The sequence below is a fragment of the Phlebotomus papatasi genome, chromosome 2 (genome assembly GCF_024763615.1).
Source record: "Phlebotomus papatasi isolate M1 chromosome 2, Ppap_2.1, whole genome shotgun sequence".
NCBI classification, from domain to species: domain Eukaryota; kingdom Metazoa; phylum Arthropoda; class Insecta; order Diptera; family Psychodidae; genus Phlebotomus; species Phlebotomus papatasi.
Window position 1 is genome coordinate 50,410,652 of NC_077223.1, and position 19,135 is coordinate 50,429,786.

The following is a 19,135-nucleotide window of genomic DNA, read 5'->3' on the forward strand; positions in this document are numbered from 1 at the left end:
TTGGGTTATTTTTGTCCCTATAGTCCATAGGGGCAAAAATACGCCGAGCCAGATCAGACTCTGTTGGACTTTCCAAGGTTAAATGCAAAACATTTTACAAATTTCGTTTATCGGTTTAATTTTTATTGTTGATTTTCGGTCTGAAAAAAGTGTCTTGTCCTTAAGGGGTAAAAAGATACTGATAAGGTGATATTTCTAACTGCCCGAACTCTACGAGAGACCAGTTTTCACAATCGAGTTATTTTTCAATTTCTCTTCATCTTGGCTGCCAAACGGTAAGAGATATTGACTTCCGGTCTTACGTGACCGGATTATTTTTTTTTATTGCTTGTCAACGTTTCAGAGTTTATGATGGCCCCTTTTTCACGTTCCAGTAACAGGTTGAAATCCTGTGTTTTCACTTCTTGATACAATATCGCCAAACTTCTTGGCCGAATATCGCCAGACTCCTATTTGCTCCATGACCACTAGGATCAAGAGGATCAATTACTCTAAGATTTATCAGAACCTCCTGGAGAATATTATAGCATATACGTTTTCAAAATAACAAAAACCAAGATTGATTATAGAAAATTATTTATTGGATAAATAATAGAGTTATGATTAAAAATGCAATTATTTTATGGGAGACTTTTTGATAATCTCATACTAATTTAATAATTGGGTTTCCTTCTCCGTTCAATAATGCAGAAGGATTATCTCCTGTGGAATACTCTTGAAAGTAAAATTTGTGTTCATCTTTAGCTCACTTTTATACTTAATCATTACTCCCAGAAAGCCTCCAGTTAAATACTTGTAATAAGGAAAGTGAAAATGGGATCGGAGGACACTTACCTTTAGTTGAAGAGTGCCTGCTCCTGCTTATAAACAGCATGATACGCATTGCGGATGAGGACATAGGGGAAGCATGATTCAAGGAGATCCATTGTGAGGAAAGGTGATTCTTTGACGATCTGATCGAGAAGCAAGTAGACAGATTCCCTATTTTTCGTCGCTTCCTTGTCACTCTCCTGGCCCAGGCGTAACAGAGATGAACTGCTCAGTGCCAGAAATTCTTTCATGCGATCCTCAATGTCATTTTGTCCACAGATTGTGAACATTGCCCCAAAAATATTGTTCACTGCCAATGCCATGCAATGAGTATTGTTGGCATGTGCTTCAAGAGACGCCCGATAGAAAGAATTCTCATTTCGCGCAAGTTTTGGGATGGACACTGCTACAAAAACCATCAGCAAACAGGCAATTAAATGTTCTCCATCGTCAACTTCGGGCTTCTGAGAGCGCAAAGCTGATGCTAGAATAGGATCCACTTTGCAAGCCAAACCAGCTGCTGATGCCATTTCCGAGACAACTTTGATGGGATCCCCACCAGGAAGATGTTCCTACATTGGAAAGATCCCATTTTGAGCAAAATAATTGTAAAATAAAAAATGGATGACAATTGTCAAACTTCAATCAATGATAAAGTAATGTGAAACTGTATTGTCTACATTATTAGGATAAAGTTAATCCAAGTTTTGGGTAATTCGTAATTCTAAGGATGCTTCATAATCCGAAATTAAATATTCAAGCAGCTTGATTCTCAGAATAAAAATGCATGAGATGTAAAAATTAGGGGCATATCACACAAACATGTAGGGATCATAGTAGAAAAGTGCAGTTTTTGCACAGAACAATATCATGAAACAAAGAAGTGAATAAAAAAATAAAATGCATGAATCGTTACCTGGAAATCCTTAACGCTGCTCACGAGGAAGGGAATCCTCTGGCCAAGCGTATCCAGGAGGGCTTCCTGAGCCAATTGACGGAAGCTCAAAATCACCCCAATAATTGTCATGCGCTGCAGAACATTATCAACTTGTTGTAGTCGTTTGAATTGTTCTTTCATGACTTCAGGCTTGTCAAAGCTAGTTCTGAGTGTACTTAGGGTCTCTTTGTTCATCAACACCATTCTCTTGAGCTCCTGCACCTGATTGGCAATGTGCCACATTAAAGTTTCATTCAGCAGCTTGATCCCATAAGGACCAATCAACTCCGCCAATGCTCTCAATTCATTGATATCGCTGAACTCCTCTGGATTGAAAGGGATGCATCCTTCAGGAGTTATGCTAACAAAAGCCCTCTGATTTACCGAAAAGACAATATTGCCCCCAGAAACTCTCCTAAGCAACACGTCAGAGTACCAGGTTTTGTACAGTGACGCCACTGTCTTTTCTCCATGGCTATCATTGACTTGAGTCTGCTGCAAGAGGCAGTTGTTGAACACTCTCGTGATGTCAATGTGAACATAGTTCTCCACAGTCTGCAGGACATTCATGTACGCCCTGACAGAGGCCAAAAGTTCACTGGGCTTGGCAATTTCCATCGTGTCGGGATTGTACATTACCATTCCGACCAGAGCTCGAGAGAAACGATTTTCGAGATGCTGACAGAGATACTCGCGCGGAGCAAAAGCATACTCCCAGACATTGACAGTAGGGCAGTAATTGATAGCAAAGCATAGCTCAGTCAGAGCCATATGGAGCTTATCCATGGTCGTGAGGTCCTCACGAGTTCGACGGTGACTTTCATCACCTGGTTTGCGCATGTCATCCATGTGCTTCTTCACCTGCAAAGGCAGGAAAAGATGGAAGAGCCCTAGTTTACCTTCTTTGTTCTCCCAAGAATATTTATATCAAAGTTTTTTACATATTAAAAATTTTGACGAAGGGATCCTCTTAACTCGGAAAAATTAATGAATTCAAAGGAGGTCCTTTGAAATAAACACATTTTCATTCGAACGCTTGGCGTCAAGAATGGAAAATCTCATAAAATGAAAAATTTCTAAGTCGACTTCAGATTGTATACGGAATGGTGCTGTTATTATTTAGTCAACATTTTCTTTTAAAATGTTAAATTTTAAAAGCATACATAGGCGACGAAATTTAACTTAATTTGCCATTATTTTTTGTTAAAAATAAATTAAACAGTGAAGTTGAGTTCCATCCATAATTTTAATTATAGCACCTAATAAATGAACCAAAACTCTCCTGCATTTTTTAACTAAAACAAATTCTATTACGCCATTCACAATACAGCTGAAACAAAATTTACTGTCATAAGAAAACGATGAGTCCAGATATATGTCAATTAACAAAAAAGTCTTGATTGACCTAATTAAGAGCGCTGCTTAACTCTTCCTATATATTCTAATTAGCTTTTTATGGTGTGTCTGTGTCTTGGCTAAATGTATATTTTTATTAAAAGCAAGGATTATCAGTGACAGGAGGTTTCTCTTGGACCATTAAGTAAATCGGGGCAGCTTTCTAGAACTCCCACGGGTTGGGATTACGCCACAGCGATGATTCTAGAAACTTATTTTTGAAAAGAATTCATTTTTGTAGCTTCTGTACACTGTGAGAAATTTCTGTCAAAATGGATATGTTTGATAAAAAATCTCAAAATTTGTAAAAGTCGTTACATTAATCATGTATTGCAGAAAACATGAAGATTTTATGGGAGTTTATATTTAATTTTCTAAGTAAGCTCTGTCTAGAAATAATGATCAGTTACGTCTGTTTTCCCTAGTTCTGAAGATTTTTTTAATTTTTAATATTTTTTTGTGGGGATACAGGTGTTATAAATATTATAACGCATTCAGAGTACAAAGATTTTGAGGGGGTTCACACATAAAATATAAGCCACGCCCTCAAGAAGAACGCTGCGAAATATTCTAGGCTAATTTGACAATAGTCGGACAGCCTTAAAGCGCATAAAGTCTAAATGTCCACTTTATTAAATTTGCTGTAAGTGAATGTCATAAATTAAGAAAACAATAACACAAAGCAACTAGAGATATTCGTTGATTGCCATATTTTTCAAAACATTTATAATTTTAAGAGGAGTTTTTGCGTCTATAATCTAGACAAATTTATTCTAAAACGTATAGATGAAAAATTTTGACCAACGAAGGTTTATATGAAGTCAGTCGCAGTAGGCTTTGGATTTTATTTTTCGAGCCGTTTCAAGAGAATTTAATCAGCTTTCTTTTGGTGAAATTCACTTTAAAAAATATTGATTTTTGACAGAGTTATTGATGTAAAAAATCTCAGCTAAAAGACCTAGAGCATGCGAAGATTAAAAATTGACAAATAATCTTAAAAATACAAATGCAAGTTATGCTAAGATCGGGAAATTCACAGAGAAATGTGCCACTGTACCGCCCGAAAGTCTCTAATTCTGTTGAAGGACCTCAAGAAGAGAGCTCAGAAGCCAGAAGAATGTAGTCAAAAGCCTAAGATTCAGGTCAAGAGGATAGAAAAGAAAGTGCTAGAACTTAATGAGAAGCAACTAAAACTTTCCGTGTGAAATGTTGGCAAAAAGATGGGAATTAGCTTGGAATTAGCTGGGAATTAGATGGGAATACCTTGGAGATTGGTTCATAAAGGTAGGATTCAAATCAGTTGAGAACCGGTAAACGGTAAAGGATGCGAAAGTACTTTTGCGGTATAGCATCTAAGTCACGAGTTCGAGCATTTCGCAAAGCCTGGGACACTTTGCCACCCCTTTTTACTTCTCGTTTAGTCCACGTGATGGCTGTATTTTCTGTTAGAATTTCGAATTGCCTCGATGGACTTTTGTAACAGCTTCATGACCATGTCACATATAAGATTAATATTAGGATTACAGTAGACTCTCGCTCAATCGGCTCTTTCTCAATCGTGCGACAAATTTTGTTGACAATTTTCACGTTTAATTATGGAGCTATTTCGATAAAATTCGCTGTAGTTCTTCCTATTTTATCGTGATTCTTTATAATTGAGCGTTTTTTGTGGAATTTACAAGGGCTTTGACGCTCAATCCTATCGCTAAACCGGATGACATTTTGCCCCATATTCCCGATTGAGAGAGAGTCTACTGTAATACTTTGTGAACTGCGAGAATGGCAAAAAAAAGATAGCAAGTGTTTTACCATGCTTCTCTCTCGCGCTTCGCTCGAAAACTGACCGAATCGAAAATTCGAAATTCTGTTTGATTTTTTCGAACACGAATTACATTTTGTTCGAATAAAAAACTATTTACCTTCTAACCGAGACACTTTTGGGAAATCAAACTCCGATTGTGAACGCACCCAATGCAGACTTTTATATTAATCTCCATTGAGCTTTGTGCCAAATTTTCTTGAAAGTAAAAATATTTCGTTTTGTAAGATTTTTTTGGATAGTATGTATTTATGTTTTTTTCGAACTAATATTTTTTTATGTTAAAAAACTGTTGGTAGTATATTTTAAGTCTTCGAATATTTAATTTTTGTTATCAGAACAGAAAATCTCGATTTCGCGAATTTGTAAATGAAAATTTTACTGTAATTAAACCCTATAAAGGAATTCTGTATTTTCGTGGTATTGTCACGTGTGAGTTCGAAACCTGACAATGCTAATCGAGCTTTTTTTGTCATATCATATGAGTTAGAAAATGGAATTCATTGATTTTTTAATGAAATCCCTTTACTTTATGATTTTATGAAAATACAGTACGTCTTGGTTGATTTGTTTAACAAAATTCATTGTCATTTGAATTGACAGAAATCTCAAATATGTGACTTCTGACAATGTCACGCGAGCTGAAATGGCAATGTCATGGTTACAGAATCGTATTTTCGAAAAAGCCAGAGCGTTACAGAATTCCCCTCCTGGCCACTTGCGGGTTATTTTTTACGTCTCATTCGTTTCAATTTAATTTGTATTAGAAAAAATTCTTACCTTATCCTTCTTCTTGCGACTGGCTGATGCTGACAGGATCTTTGCACAGTGCTTGGGCAGCAGAGAATCCGCCATTGTGCACTGCTCATCGCAGATCGTCGTGATGATATTCTTTGCCTCCTTGGCCATCTCATCGAGAAACATGTTCACCACACTCAGTGACCTCTCACGAATATGATGCCTCTCCTCTGGGCACATCTCATGGGTGCAATTCTGGAAGTGACTGCAGATCAGCGGAAATGCAATGATGTAGCGATTCTGAGCTGGAAATTCCAGACACATGTGAAATTGATCCTCAAACATTTTGCTGTAGAAGCAAAAAATGGAGAGATCCGATGTCTCCACGAGAATCTCATCGAGATTATCGACCATCTTCGTGTGGAAGACCATTGAGTCAAGAAGATTAGCCAGATTGACATGATCCATGATCCTAATGGGCGATTTGGCCACACTCATGTACGTCTGCAGACGGAACCAATCGAGCCGAAAAGCTCTAAAGTCAAAAGTTTCATTCTCCTCAACTTGCTTCACATTCAAACTGGATGAACAGTTGTAGAGGGATGAGAGAATGAGACTTTCATCTTCTGGACACATCTGCAGATGCTGCATCTTGAGATTGAGGTCAATGGAATCATATCCTGAGAGATATTGCACATAAAATCTCTGCATCACCTGACTGTACTTCCTCACTAGCGCCCTCAATTCCTCCATGTGAAACAACAATTCCGGCAATTGTCGATCAACAAGATCTTCCGTTGTCTTGCCTTTCCCCTTCACAATTGGCGGATTATCATTATGCCGCAGCAGCCAAAGTACCTCATCCCGTGCAAAGGACAACCCAATGAAGATCAACAGTGCCTTGGGACCCAGCAAACCCGGCTGATCCGTGAGAATCAATGCTAATTCTTTCAATGCCGTCCTCAGATACTTCCGACGTTCCCGATGCACAAATGAAGCCTTCTGAATGGCTTGATTGTAGCACTCTTTCACCTCAGAGATACGCTTATTGTACCCCTTGAGCCCATCAAAACCCGCCTGAATATACTGATGGATGTGAATAACTTCGTCCCGGAACAGAGCAATCACCCAACTCTGCTCCAGCGCCGCCGTCCAGATCTGCATCACGGGCTGAGTATTGCCCAGCAACTGATGATTCAACATCAGACCAAAGATTATCCAACGATCCATAGTTTCCAATGGAACGTATTCACACGACATTGTGTCGGTCTTTGAGGGTTTCAGTAACATCGCTGGATTCCCCACGAGACTAAGTGTTTGCATCTCACGCCATTTTTCTACTGGCAAATTCCTCATGGGATACACCTAAATGCAAAAATTGCCATAAGGATTCCAAAATACGGTAAGTTAAGATGAAATAGGATACATAAGCGCAATGCCTTAGACACACTTAGGACTTAAGTCGAGTGACGGCTTAACGTAATTATAATCAAAATAATGATCAAATTACATTTTCATCAATTTATCACTAATCCGTCTCTCAGGTTAAGCCGAGAAACGGCTTAGTTATTCAGAAACTGATGGGAACTTAGTCAAATAACGATTTCGATTATAATTACGTTAAGCTGTCTCTCGGCTTAAGTCATAAGTATGTCTAGGGCATAAGATTAAAAGTCAAGGAAAAGACTGAATCAGTTTAGGGTGAAATTAGATAAGTTTATGGTAGTTAGGATTCTTTAGAGAGCACCTCGGAGTAATAGCCCAGAAGATAAAATCTAATATAAACTCCAAGCGTTGTCAAGATAAATCAAGCATGGTATCGACCATGAAGGCTGGATCGTCACCCCAAAATAAAATGATTTTTTTTTAAATCTATTCATTGCTTTCTACTAGTTTTTTTAACACTTAAAACACGTAATATTAACATGTATGGTGTATGATATATGGAAGGGTGCACCATCATGTAAGGCTTAAGTAAAGTAAGGTGTAAAGCATTCTTTTAATCAACACGTAAACTATCCTAAAACTTTACCATGTTTTGCTTTCATAAAATTTAGAAAGGGACCTAACCTAATAATCCTAACCGGCTTATGTAGGTGAGATTCTTAATGTGAGCTAACTCGGAATGCATGCAAATTCGATTTAGAGTTGAAGTTCGGGTACGCCGTTCAGTTATCTTGAATCAAATTCGTGAAATTATACAAATTTTGTATTTAAACCAAAATATCAAAGATTTGGATGAACTGACAGAAAAGTGATATAGGGGGAACTGGGGTAGTAGTAAACAGGGGTAGTTGTAAAAACTGTGATTTTTTCAGGTTATGTGATATTGAAAATGGTTTTTCGATTGTGGCGCTCCTGGTATTGGTCCCACGAAGTTCAAGTGTTCTAGAAAGTTGTAGCATTTGGTGATATGAATTTCGTGAACTTTGACCCCTCATATCTCCGGTTCTATTCAAACCACAGCGCACTTACGCACCATTTTGGAAACTTCCTAGACTGCACTACAACACTTTAAATTTGATTAACTTGCACAAAGGAATTTTTGAGAAAAATGAGTTTGAATTTCGATGTATTTTGATGCTATCGCAGCGCCACCTGTGGTGACTTCTTGAACTTCCATCTGAAAGTGCTCATCGAGACGAAACCAAAAAGGTAAAATTTATGTCGCTATGTTAATTAGAACCGGAGATAGAGGCCGGTCAATGTTCGAACTTTGACCCCTTATAGCTCGGGTCAGGGGTTATGGATCGACTTAAGTATTTTTTTGTTTGATAGGTAAAATCAGCGGCTACAACTTAGAAAATTGAAAAATCTTCTTTTTAAAAATAGCGCCTCTAGCGGTGGTTTTATGAACTTGTGATGTTAGAAGGGGAAGTGGCATTTCACGAGAGCTTTCCAAAAAGCCCTTTTTAAATTCTGATAATTAGAACCGGAGTTATGGCTATTTTAAGAAATTTTTTTTGGACCCTTATAGCTAGGGTCAGGGGGGTCGGGGGGACCTTAAGTTTGGTATTGATGGAAAGCCCTAAGGCCCAGCTATAACATACTAAAATTTGAGCCCGATCAATGCCATAGGAGTGTAGCCATTGAGAAAACAAAAAAGGGAGGTATTCAAAATGGCGGAAGAGGGGGTGAGGGCTCAATGTATCAAGTTGCAATTTTCACCCGATATATAACCCTTGTCGAAAACCGCAAGTCGATATCTCTTTTAGTTTAGAAGCTATTAAGCTCCAAAGAGCGGCCGGCCGGCCGGGAACGTAACTTAGCCGCCCATATATTCGTGATCAGGGAGTGCTGAAACACATTTTGACCAAATTTGAGCTCGATCGGACGACATGAAATTTTGTTAGGATTACTGTGTTATCACACTTGCACATTAAAATTTTAATATGATTCACATTAATTGTCGCTGGTGAGAGTCCAAATGTGTAATTTGTGTGTTTGAATCATTTTATATTCAAAATTTGATCTATTTGTTGATAAAAAGGTAGACTTGGCCCGCAAAATTTGATATAAATTGATTTATAGAATTAATGCGGAAAATTAATGCGATTTTCTCTTTAATTTTTTAATGTGAAAAATATTTATGCTTTAGGTAAATTTAAACTTATTTTTGCAGGCCAAGTTCACTTCTTTATCAAATAAATAGAAAAACCCCAAATATTAAGTGACTCAAAGACACAAATAACTTATTTGGACACTCACAAACGACAATTAATGTGAATCACATTAAAATTTTAATGTGCAAATGTGATAACGCCGTAATAGTGCAAAATCGACCATTTAAGTTGTTTAATTTAAAAATGTTTAAAAAATGCCCAACATTTTGGTAATTTATTGTCACGTGATTGAAAATTACCACTGTTATAGTTGAAAATTTTTTAATAATGTTGTTTAATTTGAAAATGTGTAAAATTTTAACACTATAATAGTGTGAAATCGAATAAATTAATTATTTAGATGCGATCTGTGTAAAATTTCTCACTGTTATAATCATAAAAATTTTTCAACAATGTTTCGTAATTTAAAACTGTTTGACAAATTCTAATAATTACCACTATTATAGTATGATTACAGTTTTTCACATTATTACAGTGTGAAAAAATACACAATTTTATGGTATTTTTTGTCACATGATCAAAAATTAACACTATTATAGTGTGAAGCCTTGTGTATTTCAATCAAATTTGTTGAATTTTGAGACAATAGTGGTTGAATTTTTAAACAAAAGTTGTGTAAAAATTGTTGAGTTTCCAATTAAGACTTATACTTCAGTCGAGATGCTTTTCATTGGGCAAAAGTTATATAGAACATCAAATACTTATATGCATAATAAGTATCAGATCAGAGCATCAGATGTAATCATTTCGCATTAAGGGGGATCCCTGAGTACAGGAAAAACCAATAAAAAGAATAAAAATGTCTAAAAAGGCAAAAAAATCAAAATCTTGGAAATGAAAAGAAAATTTAACAATAAATAGAATTCAACAATTTTTGAATTTACGCATAAAAGTTCAACAATTCCAAATTCAACATCTTGAAATTCAACAACTTTAAATTAAATAATTTTAAATTAAACATTTTTTTCCAAATTTAACACTATAATAGTGGTGTGAAAGATTACACACTATAATAGTGTTAATTTTTTTTTACTGTGTTGTGTACACTTGGGAGTCAATTTATGAAATCATTTTTGAAATACGCCTGAATGTATACTTTATCAGCGAAGCGGGAAATTTGAAAACAGTGTACTTTTTTTTCAGAATAAAAATTTAATTTCCTTTATTGAGGTAAATTTTTTAAATATTCTAACCATTTATTGAAGAACTCTGGCCAAAAAGTATTGTTTGTTAATGCATTTCTATTAAACAATTGAATCTTTTTGTTTGAAGTACTTTTACTCCGCGCGAAATTCGTTCTACGGCAGATTTATTCAAAAGAAAGCCCCTGTGCTTATGCAAATTTTCTCGGTGTGCATAATGCCGGGATTTAGTGTAAACACTTTGATAAAGTTTAAGCCTAATCTGGTAATATAAAATTATATGTCGATTACAATATTTGGCATTATTAAACTCTTTGGTGAATTTCTAATTAGAAAAGATCTACGTTTGTTTAATCAAGAATGGAGCGCAGACAGAAGAACAAAACAGAGAATAAGTCTTACCTTGGTGAGCGAGATGAGTGCCGATGAGAGGAGTCTGTGATGCGGAATGAACTCCTCCGAGAGCTTCTTGATGGGCACGTCGTATTCGATGATCATCTGACCGAGACGCGGAAAACTTGCGTCACTGCTGTTGTGCTGCATCTCGTAGGCTGCATTGAATAGCCCCAGCACTGCCTTCCGGTCCTCCACGCGCGACAACAGAATCATCAGCGACACGTAGGTGGTCACCAGATCCAAATAGTTGCGTGTCAGCTCAAAATTAACCGTGAGATCCAGATGGATTTGGCAGGCATCCATCGTGGTCAGAAGCTCACACACGTGATCCTTGAAGTCCAGCAGGTCCACAAAAGTATAGTAGTAGAGGGAGAGGGACTTTATGACTTCTGCCTTGATGTTGGTGATTGCAGCTAATCCCTTGACATCGATATTGGGAAATCGCTTCACGATGAACTTTATGGAGGACTCCAGGGATTTGTCCGACAGGAAGCCCGGCTTGGATTTTGTGTCCCCACATGCCTTCTTGATGTTGTAGATACGTGTGAGAATTCCCACACCGCGATCATTGAGAATAATCAGTTTCTCAGTGATTTTCTGTTGATTCGGATTCAATTGACGGGCCATCATTTCCGGAGACTCGCCCTTTTTGGCTCTGCCCTCAATTACTCACTGAAAAATCCTTTGAAGTGCCTGTTTCTCTAAACTTTTCAGCAAATACAACTTCCTTGGACACTCAATGGTCTACCGATTGCACTCAGGAGCCTCCTTTTATCCTAAAATACGACAAAATGTAAGAAAACCCTGAGAAACATCCGGTCAAATGTCACTTTGTTTACAAATCAAAAAAACACAAAAAATACAACTTAATTTAGCAAAAAACGATAAAAAGTGTGTAAAAACGAATTACTAGGTATTTCTATTAAAAAATAAACTCACTTTTAATTCATTAAACGGGCGTTTTTCTGAGAAAATAGACAAAATAATTCAATCACTACACTCGAACTGATAAAAGGGTTCTCACTGTGTGGGTGCGCAATGTCAAATTGAAACCTTTCAATTGCATAGCGGCGGGAAAATTATCGTTTGAAAAAACATAGAAAAACATAGATTATAATGCCCTATAAGAAATGGATCCAGCCACGGATGACAGACCGGATATTTCCATGAGTGCCCATGGAAATAACCACTGGAGATCCCTTAGCTTTCCACCTGGATTCTTACCCTTGGTGTTCCGCATGGAATAAGGACGGAAATTTCCCTTTATATGGGTGGAAAACACCAGGGTTAATCCAGTGGTTTTCCCTTTGAGATATACCACGGGTAGACTCCCATGGAATCCGTGCGGAATACCAGTGGAAATTTCCAGCAGCAATATCCAGTGGTAGTCCATGGGGTTTCCCAAGGGATTTTTCAGTGATACCCCCGGAAATTTCCACTGGTAATCCTCTGGTTTTCCACCATGGTTATATGAGTGGAATGACAGTGGAAATTTCCAGGGTGATGAGTGGATATCACCATGGGTAGTCCAAGGGTTTTCCCGTAGAAAGTTCCAGGTGGAAAATTCCATCTTTCAGATGGAAAATCCCAAAGGAATTCATGTGGAGTACCAGTGGAATATTCCAGTGTAAACATCCAGTGGAAGACCCTTGGTTCTCCCACGGTTATATACACTCATACACATGGTAATATCCACTGGTAATCCTGTGGTTTCTCACCACGGTTATATGAGTGAAACAACAGTGAAATTTTCCCTGGTGATGGATGGAAATCACCATGGGCACTCCGAAGGTTTTCCCATAGAAACTTCCAAGTGGTGAATTCCTACTTCCAGGTGGAAAATTCCAGAAGAATTTGTGTGGAGCACCATGGAAAGTTCCAGTGTTCTATTTTATTTAAAAAAAAAAAAAGATTTCACTCTGCGATATGTCTATTTTAATATTAATCGAAAGAATTTATCACAACGGTCTCTGTATTTCAAATGTAATCGACGAGGCGATGATGCGTTCGATGAGTAAATAACGCCATTTCAGCGCACGCGCATTGCTCACGGATTTTTCTGGAAGTCGTAGTGAATTCGTTCTTGTGCAGTTATTTGTGAAAAAAATACAATTACAGTGCCCGCTTCGTAATCCGGATGATTGGGAGACAATTTGACAGATGTCCGCTTCGTAATCCGGATGGATTTTTTGAATTTGTTCAACGTCTTGAAAATATAATACAAGGTTTTTTCCGAGAATTAGAATAAAAGTTTTAAAGAAGTTTAAAAGGACAAAATTAGAGAATTCTATGCTATTATACTTCATTTATTGAACAAAAACTTCACAGGATAATTCATTCTCATTGCTGAACACACATGCATACATAACCTCAAAATGATTTTAAAGGTAACCGTCGATAACTCGTCCGGATTACGGCGATCCGGATTAGAGAGCGGGCACTGTAAAACTTTGAAAAACCAGTGACAAAAGTGTGCGGGATGAACAATAGAACTAGTTAAATAAAGTGACACGGTTTTCAATGCGAAATAAAGAAATTTAGTGCGCGAAACACAAAAAAATCATCTTCTCCGTCTCATTCTTTGTGTTGACAAGGTAAGACGCCATTTAGAAAAGAAAATACCGTCAAATCAACTTTGAGTCACAAGTTTTTCTTGAATATTTTCCAAATTAGTTGAGATATTTGAATATCCAGTGGGTAATACCGCCACCGAGGCTGGTAGATACCCATGGAAACTGCGTGACGCGTCAATACAAAATTACAATATACTTCACCAGTGGAATCCAAGGGGATTAAGGGTGGAATTCACCAAGTGGACACGTGGATAATTCCACTCTGTTACCAGTGGAATTTCCATTGGATCGCGCCGATTTTTCTTATATATTCACAATTCAACAGCACATAAAATCCATTTTATTGCTGTTTATTCGCTTTCCGGAAAGTCATGCAAAATTTTTTCTTGTATATTTTGTTGAAAATACCCAAGAAAGCTATAATGAACAAGAGATTTTACCTACTTCCTCCAAAAATGCAAAGATTTTCTTAGATTTTTCTTATATATTTTGTAAAATATTCTCTTTTTTTTAATTTTATTTTATTGTTCAGAAGATTTTTACTGCGCTTCCGCAGAAAACGTGAGATTTTTGGGATTTTCTTGTATATTTTGTTAAATATATTATAGACACCCATGTTGATAAGGAGGCTCATACTGCTTCCCTTCTCTGGTAAATCTTACAACAAACACTTTTATCTTGGGTATTTCTGAAAATTTACAACACAATCCTAAGAATTTAGGGGATTTCCTTGTGAAAGTATGAAGAATAATCTGATCAGCGTTAGTATTTTGGGTACATTCAATAAAATGATCAAGGAAATCCTATACAATATCTACGATTTTCTGGAAGAAATAGGAGAGAAGCCCTGAGCAATGTGGGCTCCTTGTATAGAAATGGATTTGTATTATTTGTATAAACAAATAAAATAAATAAGGTTTTTATATTTTATAGACCATATTATACACGATAAGGCGATGAAGTCCTGTGCCAAAATAGTCGGTCAAATCAAAGACAGCAATAGGCCATGCAGAAAGCGTAAGAAGGCAACACCAGCAATTCCATTACCAAAGAACACTTCAGCAGTACCTGGGCCATATACTCAGCGAGATTTGAAATCGTTTGAATCTACTCATACATCTATCTATCGTCTAAATCATTAGCTGTGTAAGGTGAGTGTCTTTAATAATTTGTAGTCTACCAAATTATAAAAAAACATACAATAGCACTATTGTAGTAAATTAAAGTAGCGTGTGCACGATGAATTTTCGATTCGTATGATATGCAGTCAAATTCAGAAGGATTCGGACTTCGTTTTTTTTCGTCGATGTCATTTCAAGATAATTTATTAATCAGGTGAAATGATAACTGTCTCATTGCGATCCATCGCTATTGTCGAATGTCCATTTATGGACAATCGAGATAATAACTTGCATTTTTGTCGCTAGTGTCGATAATTCTCGCCACTAGCTTATCGACGCCTCCGGACCTGTCGATTTGTACTTTCGAAGTGAAATTAAGTGAACATTTTGATTTTTTTTTAGTAAGTATCCTTTATCCTATTTTACTCTACTAAATACTCTTTTACTCTTTAATATATACCTTTTTTATAGATAGATAGATAGATTTATTTTCTCTTAAAACATCTGCGGCTGCCACCGACTTCAAGACCGACCTCATCGGGCAAGACGGCAGAAAATCCCGAATCACTCCTTGTATAGGCCATATTTATTTTCATATTCATCATTAGACAACATATGAATGTGTTTTGAGAAGCTTTGCAGATGGAAAGAGGTGGGTCCCAGCATTATTCTTTTTTTATGGAGCTTGGTCTACAAAAACAAAAAGAGGAATGGTTTCATAACCTATAAAACTTAGGCTGTTCCCCATCGAACCGGCAAACATCATCAACGTACTAAAACAAGGTCCCGGAAACACAACGATCATCTTTTCAAAGGATTCCAATTCTAAGGCTGTGGGAAAGATGTTTAACCTGTCCTGCAGTCCGGAAGATTGAGAAATACTGGGTAATTTTGAAGACAAATCTCAGGTAGCAGGCCAGACAGCCGAAAATTCGGCGGATTTTGCGAGGAAGTGGAAGAAAACGATCCATTATCGTGGAAAGGGCTTTGTCGTCAACTCCTTAATGAAGGGAATATTAAAAAAAAATGCGGCGAGAAGCCATTGGTCTAAAAAAGAACCAAAATTTCAGAGAAATCCCAATAAAATTATATTTCCGTAAATATTTGTATTTTTTATATGCTGTGGGTAATTTTTCAGAGCCATTATTCAATGGAATATTTGGCACTCAATGGGTCAAGTGGTAGAGCACTCGCTCTATGATGCAAGTGTCCCGGTTTCGAATCCCCTTTAGGTCACCAGGAAGTTTTCTGGCGTTAAAGGTGTTCGGATTGCATCCAGTGAGCTTCACTGCACTTGACTCCACGGGGCATGGAACTGGCAACCTCATCCCGTACAAGAAAAAATAATATAGCATGTCTAGAAATCTCCTTGCGGGAACGCCCACTTCCTTCATGGAATGTCGCGCCAGCATTATTTATTATTAGTCAATGGGAAATTTCAGCGTGCACATTTATTTACGTAAATTAGCTAGGCATACCTATCTCTAAAAATCAAGTCATGCTCATGAAAATTTGGATGAGTGGCTAGTAACGGTTACTTTTTTTCAACTTTTCTTTCTAGGTGATCAACGATTCCTGCTTCTTTTGTAATTCATTATAATGTAAATAATTTTTCAATCACGTCAATATTTTTTATATATGTATCTGAACATTAAATTAATTTGAAGTTTAATTAGATTTTTTTTTAAATTAAATGTATTATTTTTTTTTTAATTTTATTAAAAAAGTGAAGTTAATACATGAAATAAAATGTTCTCTGCTATATATGACCAGTGTTATTACTTTAGTCTCAAGCTTGAACGATAATCTGAAGTACAAAAATTGCCTGAACGCTTACAGAAAAGTATATTCTTTAATAGAATGGAGATATTTCATTAGGCATAAAAAAAAGAAGGTCGCATAGAATTGACATGTCAACTCCAAGAGATTCTTAGTATCATCGATATGACAATACTTTCGCCGCATTCGAAGAGTATAGTGCTAAAAGAGGATCTTCTGTTGCATCGCCATCGCTCTCTTCCAGCACCAAGTCATCAAGAGGAAACATTTCTTAACATCCATGAATTGCCAACGCAATGGTCTGCCAGTGGAATGACATGGTACAGCTCTTACCATGTGGATTCCATTGGTATCCCATGCGAAAATACCGGCTGGTTTTCCGAGATCACCCATGGAGTGCCAGTGGAGTACCAGTGGAAATTACCCCGCCCAGGTAAAGCAGTTACCACTGGGTTGCCATTGGTATCCCATGGGAAAACACCGGCCGGTTTTCCGAGATCACCCATGGAGTGCCAGTGGAGTACCAGTGGAAATTACCCCTCCCAGGTACGGAACTTACCACAGGAATTCCCTTGGTGTCCCATGGGAAAACACCGGCCGGTTTTCCGAGATCACCCATGGAGTGCCAGTGGAGTACCAGTGGAAATTACCCCTCCCAGATACGGAACTTACCACAGGAATTCCCTTGGTGTCCCATGGGAAAATACCGGCCAATTTTCCGAGAGTACTCATGGATTTCCCATAGAGTACCAGTGGAAATTACCATGCGGCAGCTTTAGAATTTCAACGGGAATGCCCATGGATTTCCACTGGATAACACCACCACCGAGGCTGGTAGATTCCCATGGAAATTGCGTGACGCGCCAATGCAAAATTACAATGTACTTCTACAGGGGAATCCAGGGGGATAAAGGGTGGATTTCACCAAGTGGACGCATGGAACATTCCATTCTGTTACCAATGGAATTTCCATTGGATCGCGCCGGATTTTTCTTATAGGGTGCATATAATGCTTTTTCAAACTGATAAAATTAAAAAAAATGACATTCCTCACAAATACTTTGAAGGAAACAGACGTCAAAATTAACATTTTCTGAAAAAAATCATTAAAATCCCTGAAATTATGCTTTTTTAAAGTGAAATCATAAAATAAAAGTGTTTAAATTAAACTGATCGAAAAGATTTTCTTAGATTGTGAAATATAGTGTTGTAGATTTAAAAATTTGAAGTGATGCCGAAGATCAGGAAAAAAAAGAAAAGTGTGATTTGGGTGCAAACTAAGATTTAATAATAAAAAATCACTGCAGTAAACAGTACAAAAAACAAAGACTAAAATATTTAGTAAAGAAAAGAAGAAAACTATACTACGATGAACGATCTACAGATGGATGAAGAAGGATAACGTGATGATCCTTAGACATGTGCCAAGGAAGAAACCCACGCGTTAAGATGGCGGATGGTATCACAATCTCTTCTACGTTGTTAGAAGAGATAGGCGTATTTCGACTATACGAATCAACTAATTTTCAACCAAAAACTGGAAAAGTCTACCATATGAATTTTTAACACCACAAATGGAGTCTTCACGACATCAGATGATAATCCTTTAAATTAGATTAAATATTGATAAATTACTTTACAAAAAAAAAAAAAATAATTAAAGTTACTCTTGAAGATTGCAAATGCAAATATTTTGATTTTAAACAATGTGAAACTTGAATATAATCAGAATCAGATATATAATTCAAATTTGAACACAATAACAATCAATTAATCTAAAACTAAAAAGTAACTTTGAAACAACAAATCTATTGAAATTATATTTTGACCTATTTTGAAGGTCTGTAATTTCAGAGAAGAAAAAGAACTGTGCGGTCCTAAATACGCATTTGCAATGAAACCAATGAAACTATCAAAACCATATAACAATGCTGAAAATAAAAATTATACATTAAAATGAATTCCTTTGCAAAATAATTAGAATATCAAAATTCTTTAAAAACAATAAAACAAGATCATATTTTTAATTAAAATCATTAGTATAAATAAAGATATAAAATTTGTGATAAATTTACTTTGTTGATACACAAAATTTATTGAAGTTATACCTTGACTTATTGTAAAAGTTCTATAATTTCATGAAAGAAAAGAAATGTCCGATCTTTAATTACACATTTACATTAAAATCATCAAAACAATACCAAATTATTAAACAACCTGTGAAACAAAGTAAAAATATGTAACAAATTGTATTACGTTGGTTAGTTTGGCTATATGGATCTATTTGAATCCGACAGCCGTAAAAACTAAAATAAAGAAGAAGAAGAAGAAGAAAAAAAAATTATAAATTTATATTGAAAATTAAAATTCCAGAGTTATGGATAACTTTAATCTCTTTCACTTTTACTTTTAGGTTTTAGAGTATCTTTTAATTCTTTAGGGTGCAAGTTGAATTAATCCATTAAGATGACTAATATCGCTCATTGGGAATTACAGGGGACCATCAAAATTAACCGAATCAACTTGTACGAGAAATTTTTTTTTCTAAGAAGACAATCACAGATTCGATTTGTAACAAACAATTAATGTCATACACTACAGCTTTTGCAACAATTATTGGCAATAAATTTATTAGAATCCTTTAATTAACATCAAAACTCTTACGTATTCAGCATGAAAATCTGCAGAAAGAAATATTATTTTTGGGAGCTGTAATTTTTAAAATGACCACACCTTTGTGAAACAAGATTTACAGGGAAAGTATTCTTGTAAGAATTGTATAGTAGACTCCTTCAAATTCGG

At 36.4% G+C, this 19,135-nt stretch overlaps 1 protein-coding gene and 1 long non-coding RNA gene across 2 annotated transcripts; one reads left to right on the plus strand and one right to left on the minus strand.

Annotated features, from left to right (window-relative positions):
* Nucleotides 1-559: 559 nt before the first annotated feature.
* On the minus strand, nucleotides 560-11,908 carry LOC129801457 (membrane-associated protein Hem). The gene is made up of 5 exons (XM_055846536.1): nucleotides 11,800-11,908; nucleotides 10,867-11,636; nucleotides 5,742-7,064; nucleotides 1,727-2,608; nucleotides 560-1,382 (listed from the first exon to the last, which is right to left on the minus strand). The coding sequence occupies exons 2-5, from the start codon at nucleotides 11,488-11,490 to the stop codon at nucleotides 837-839; spliced, it is 3,375 nt and encodes a 1,124-aa protein (XP_055702511.1). The 5' UTR covers nucleotides 11,491-11,636; nucleotides 11,800-11,908; the 3' UTR covers nucleotides 560-836.
* Nucleotides 11,909-14,471: 2,563 nt separating this feature from the next.
* Nucleotides 14,472-16,318, plus strand: LOC129801628 (uncharacterized). Its single transcript, XR_008751708.1, has 2 exons — nucleotides 14,472-14,584; nucleotides 16,116-16,318. It is a non-coding gene; the product is annotated as an uncharacterized LOC129801628 (long non-coding RNA).
* The last annotated feature ends 2,817 nt before the right edge of the window (nucleotides 16,319-19,135 follow it).

Bases quoted from the DNA above. Each gene is read 5' to 3' on its own strand.
- LOC129801457 (XM_055846536.1), bottom strand. From the start codon at position 11,490: ATGATGGCCCGTCAATTGAATCCGAATCAACAGAAAATCACTGAGAAA. The intron at 7,065-10,866 runs GTAAGACTTATT...TTTTGCATTTAG, and splicing joins CACTCATCTCGCTCACCAAG to GTGTATCCCATGAGGAATTT. The intron at 2,609-5,741 runs GTAAGAATTTTT...CTGCCTTTGCAG, and splicing joins GTCGCAAGAAGAAGGATAAG to GTGAAGAAGCACATGGATGA.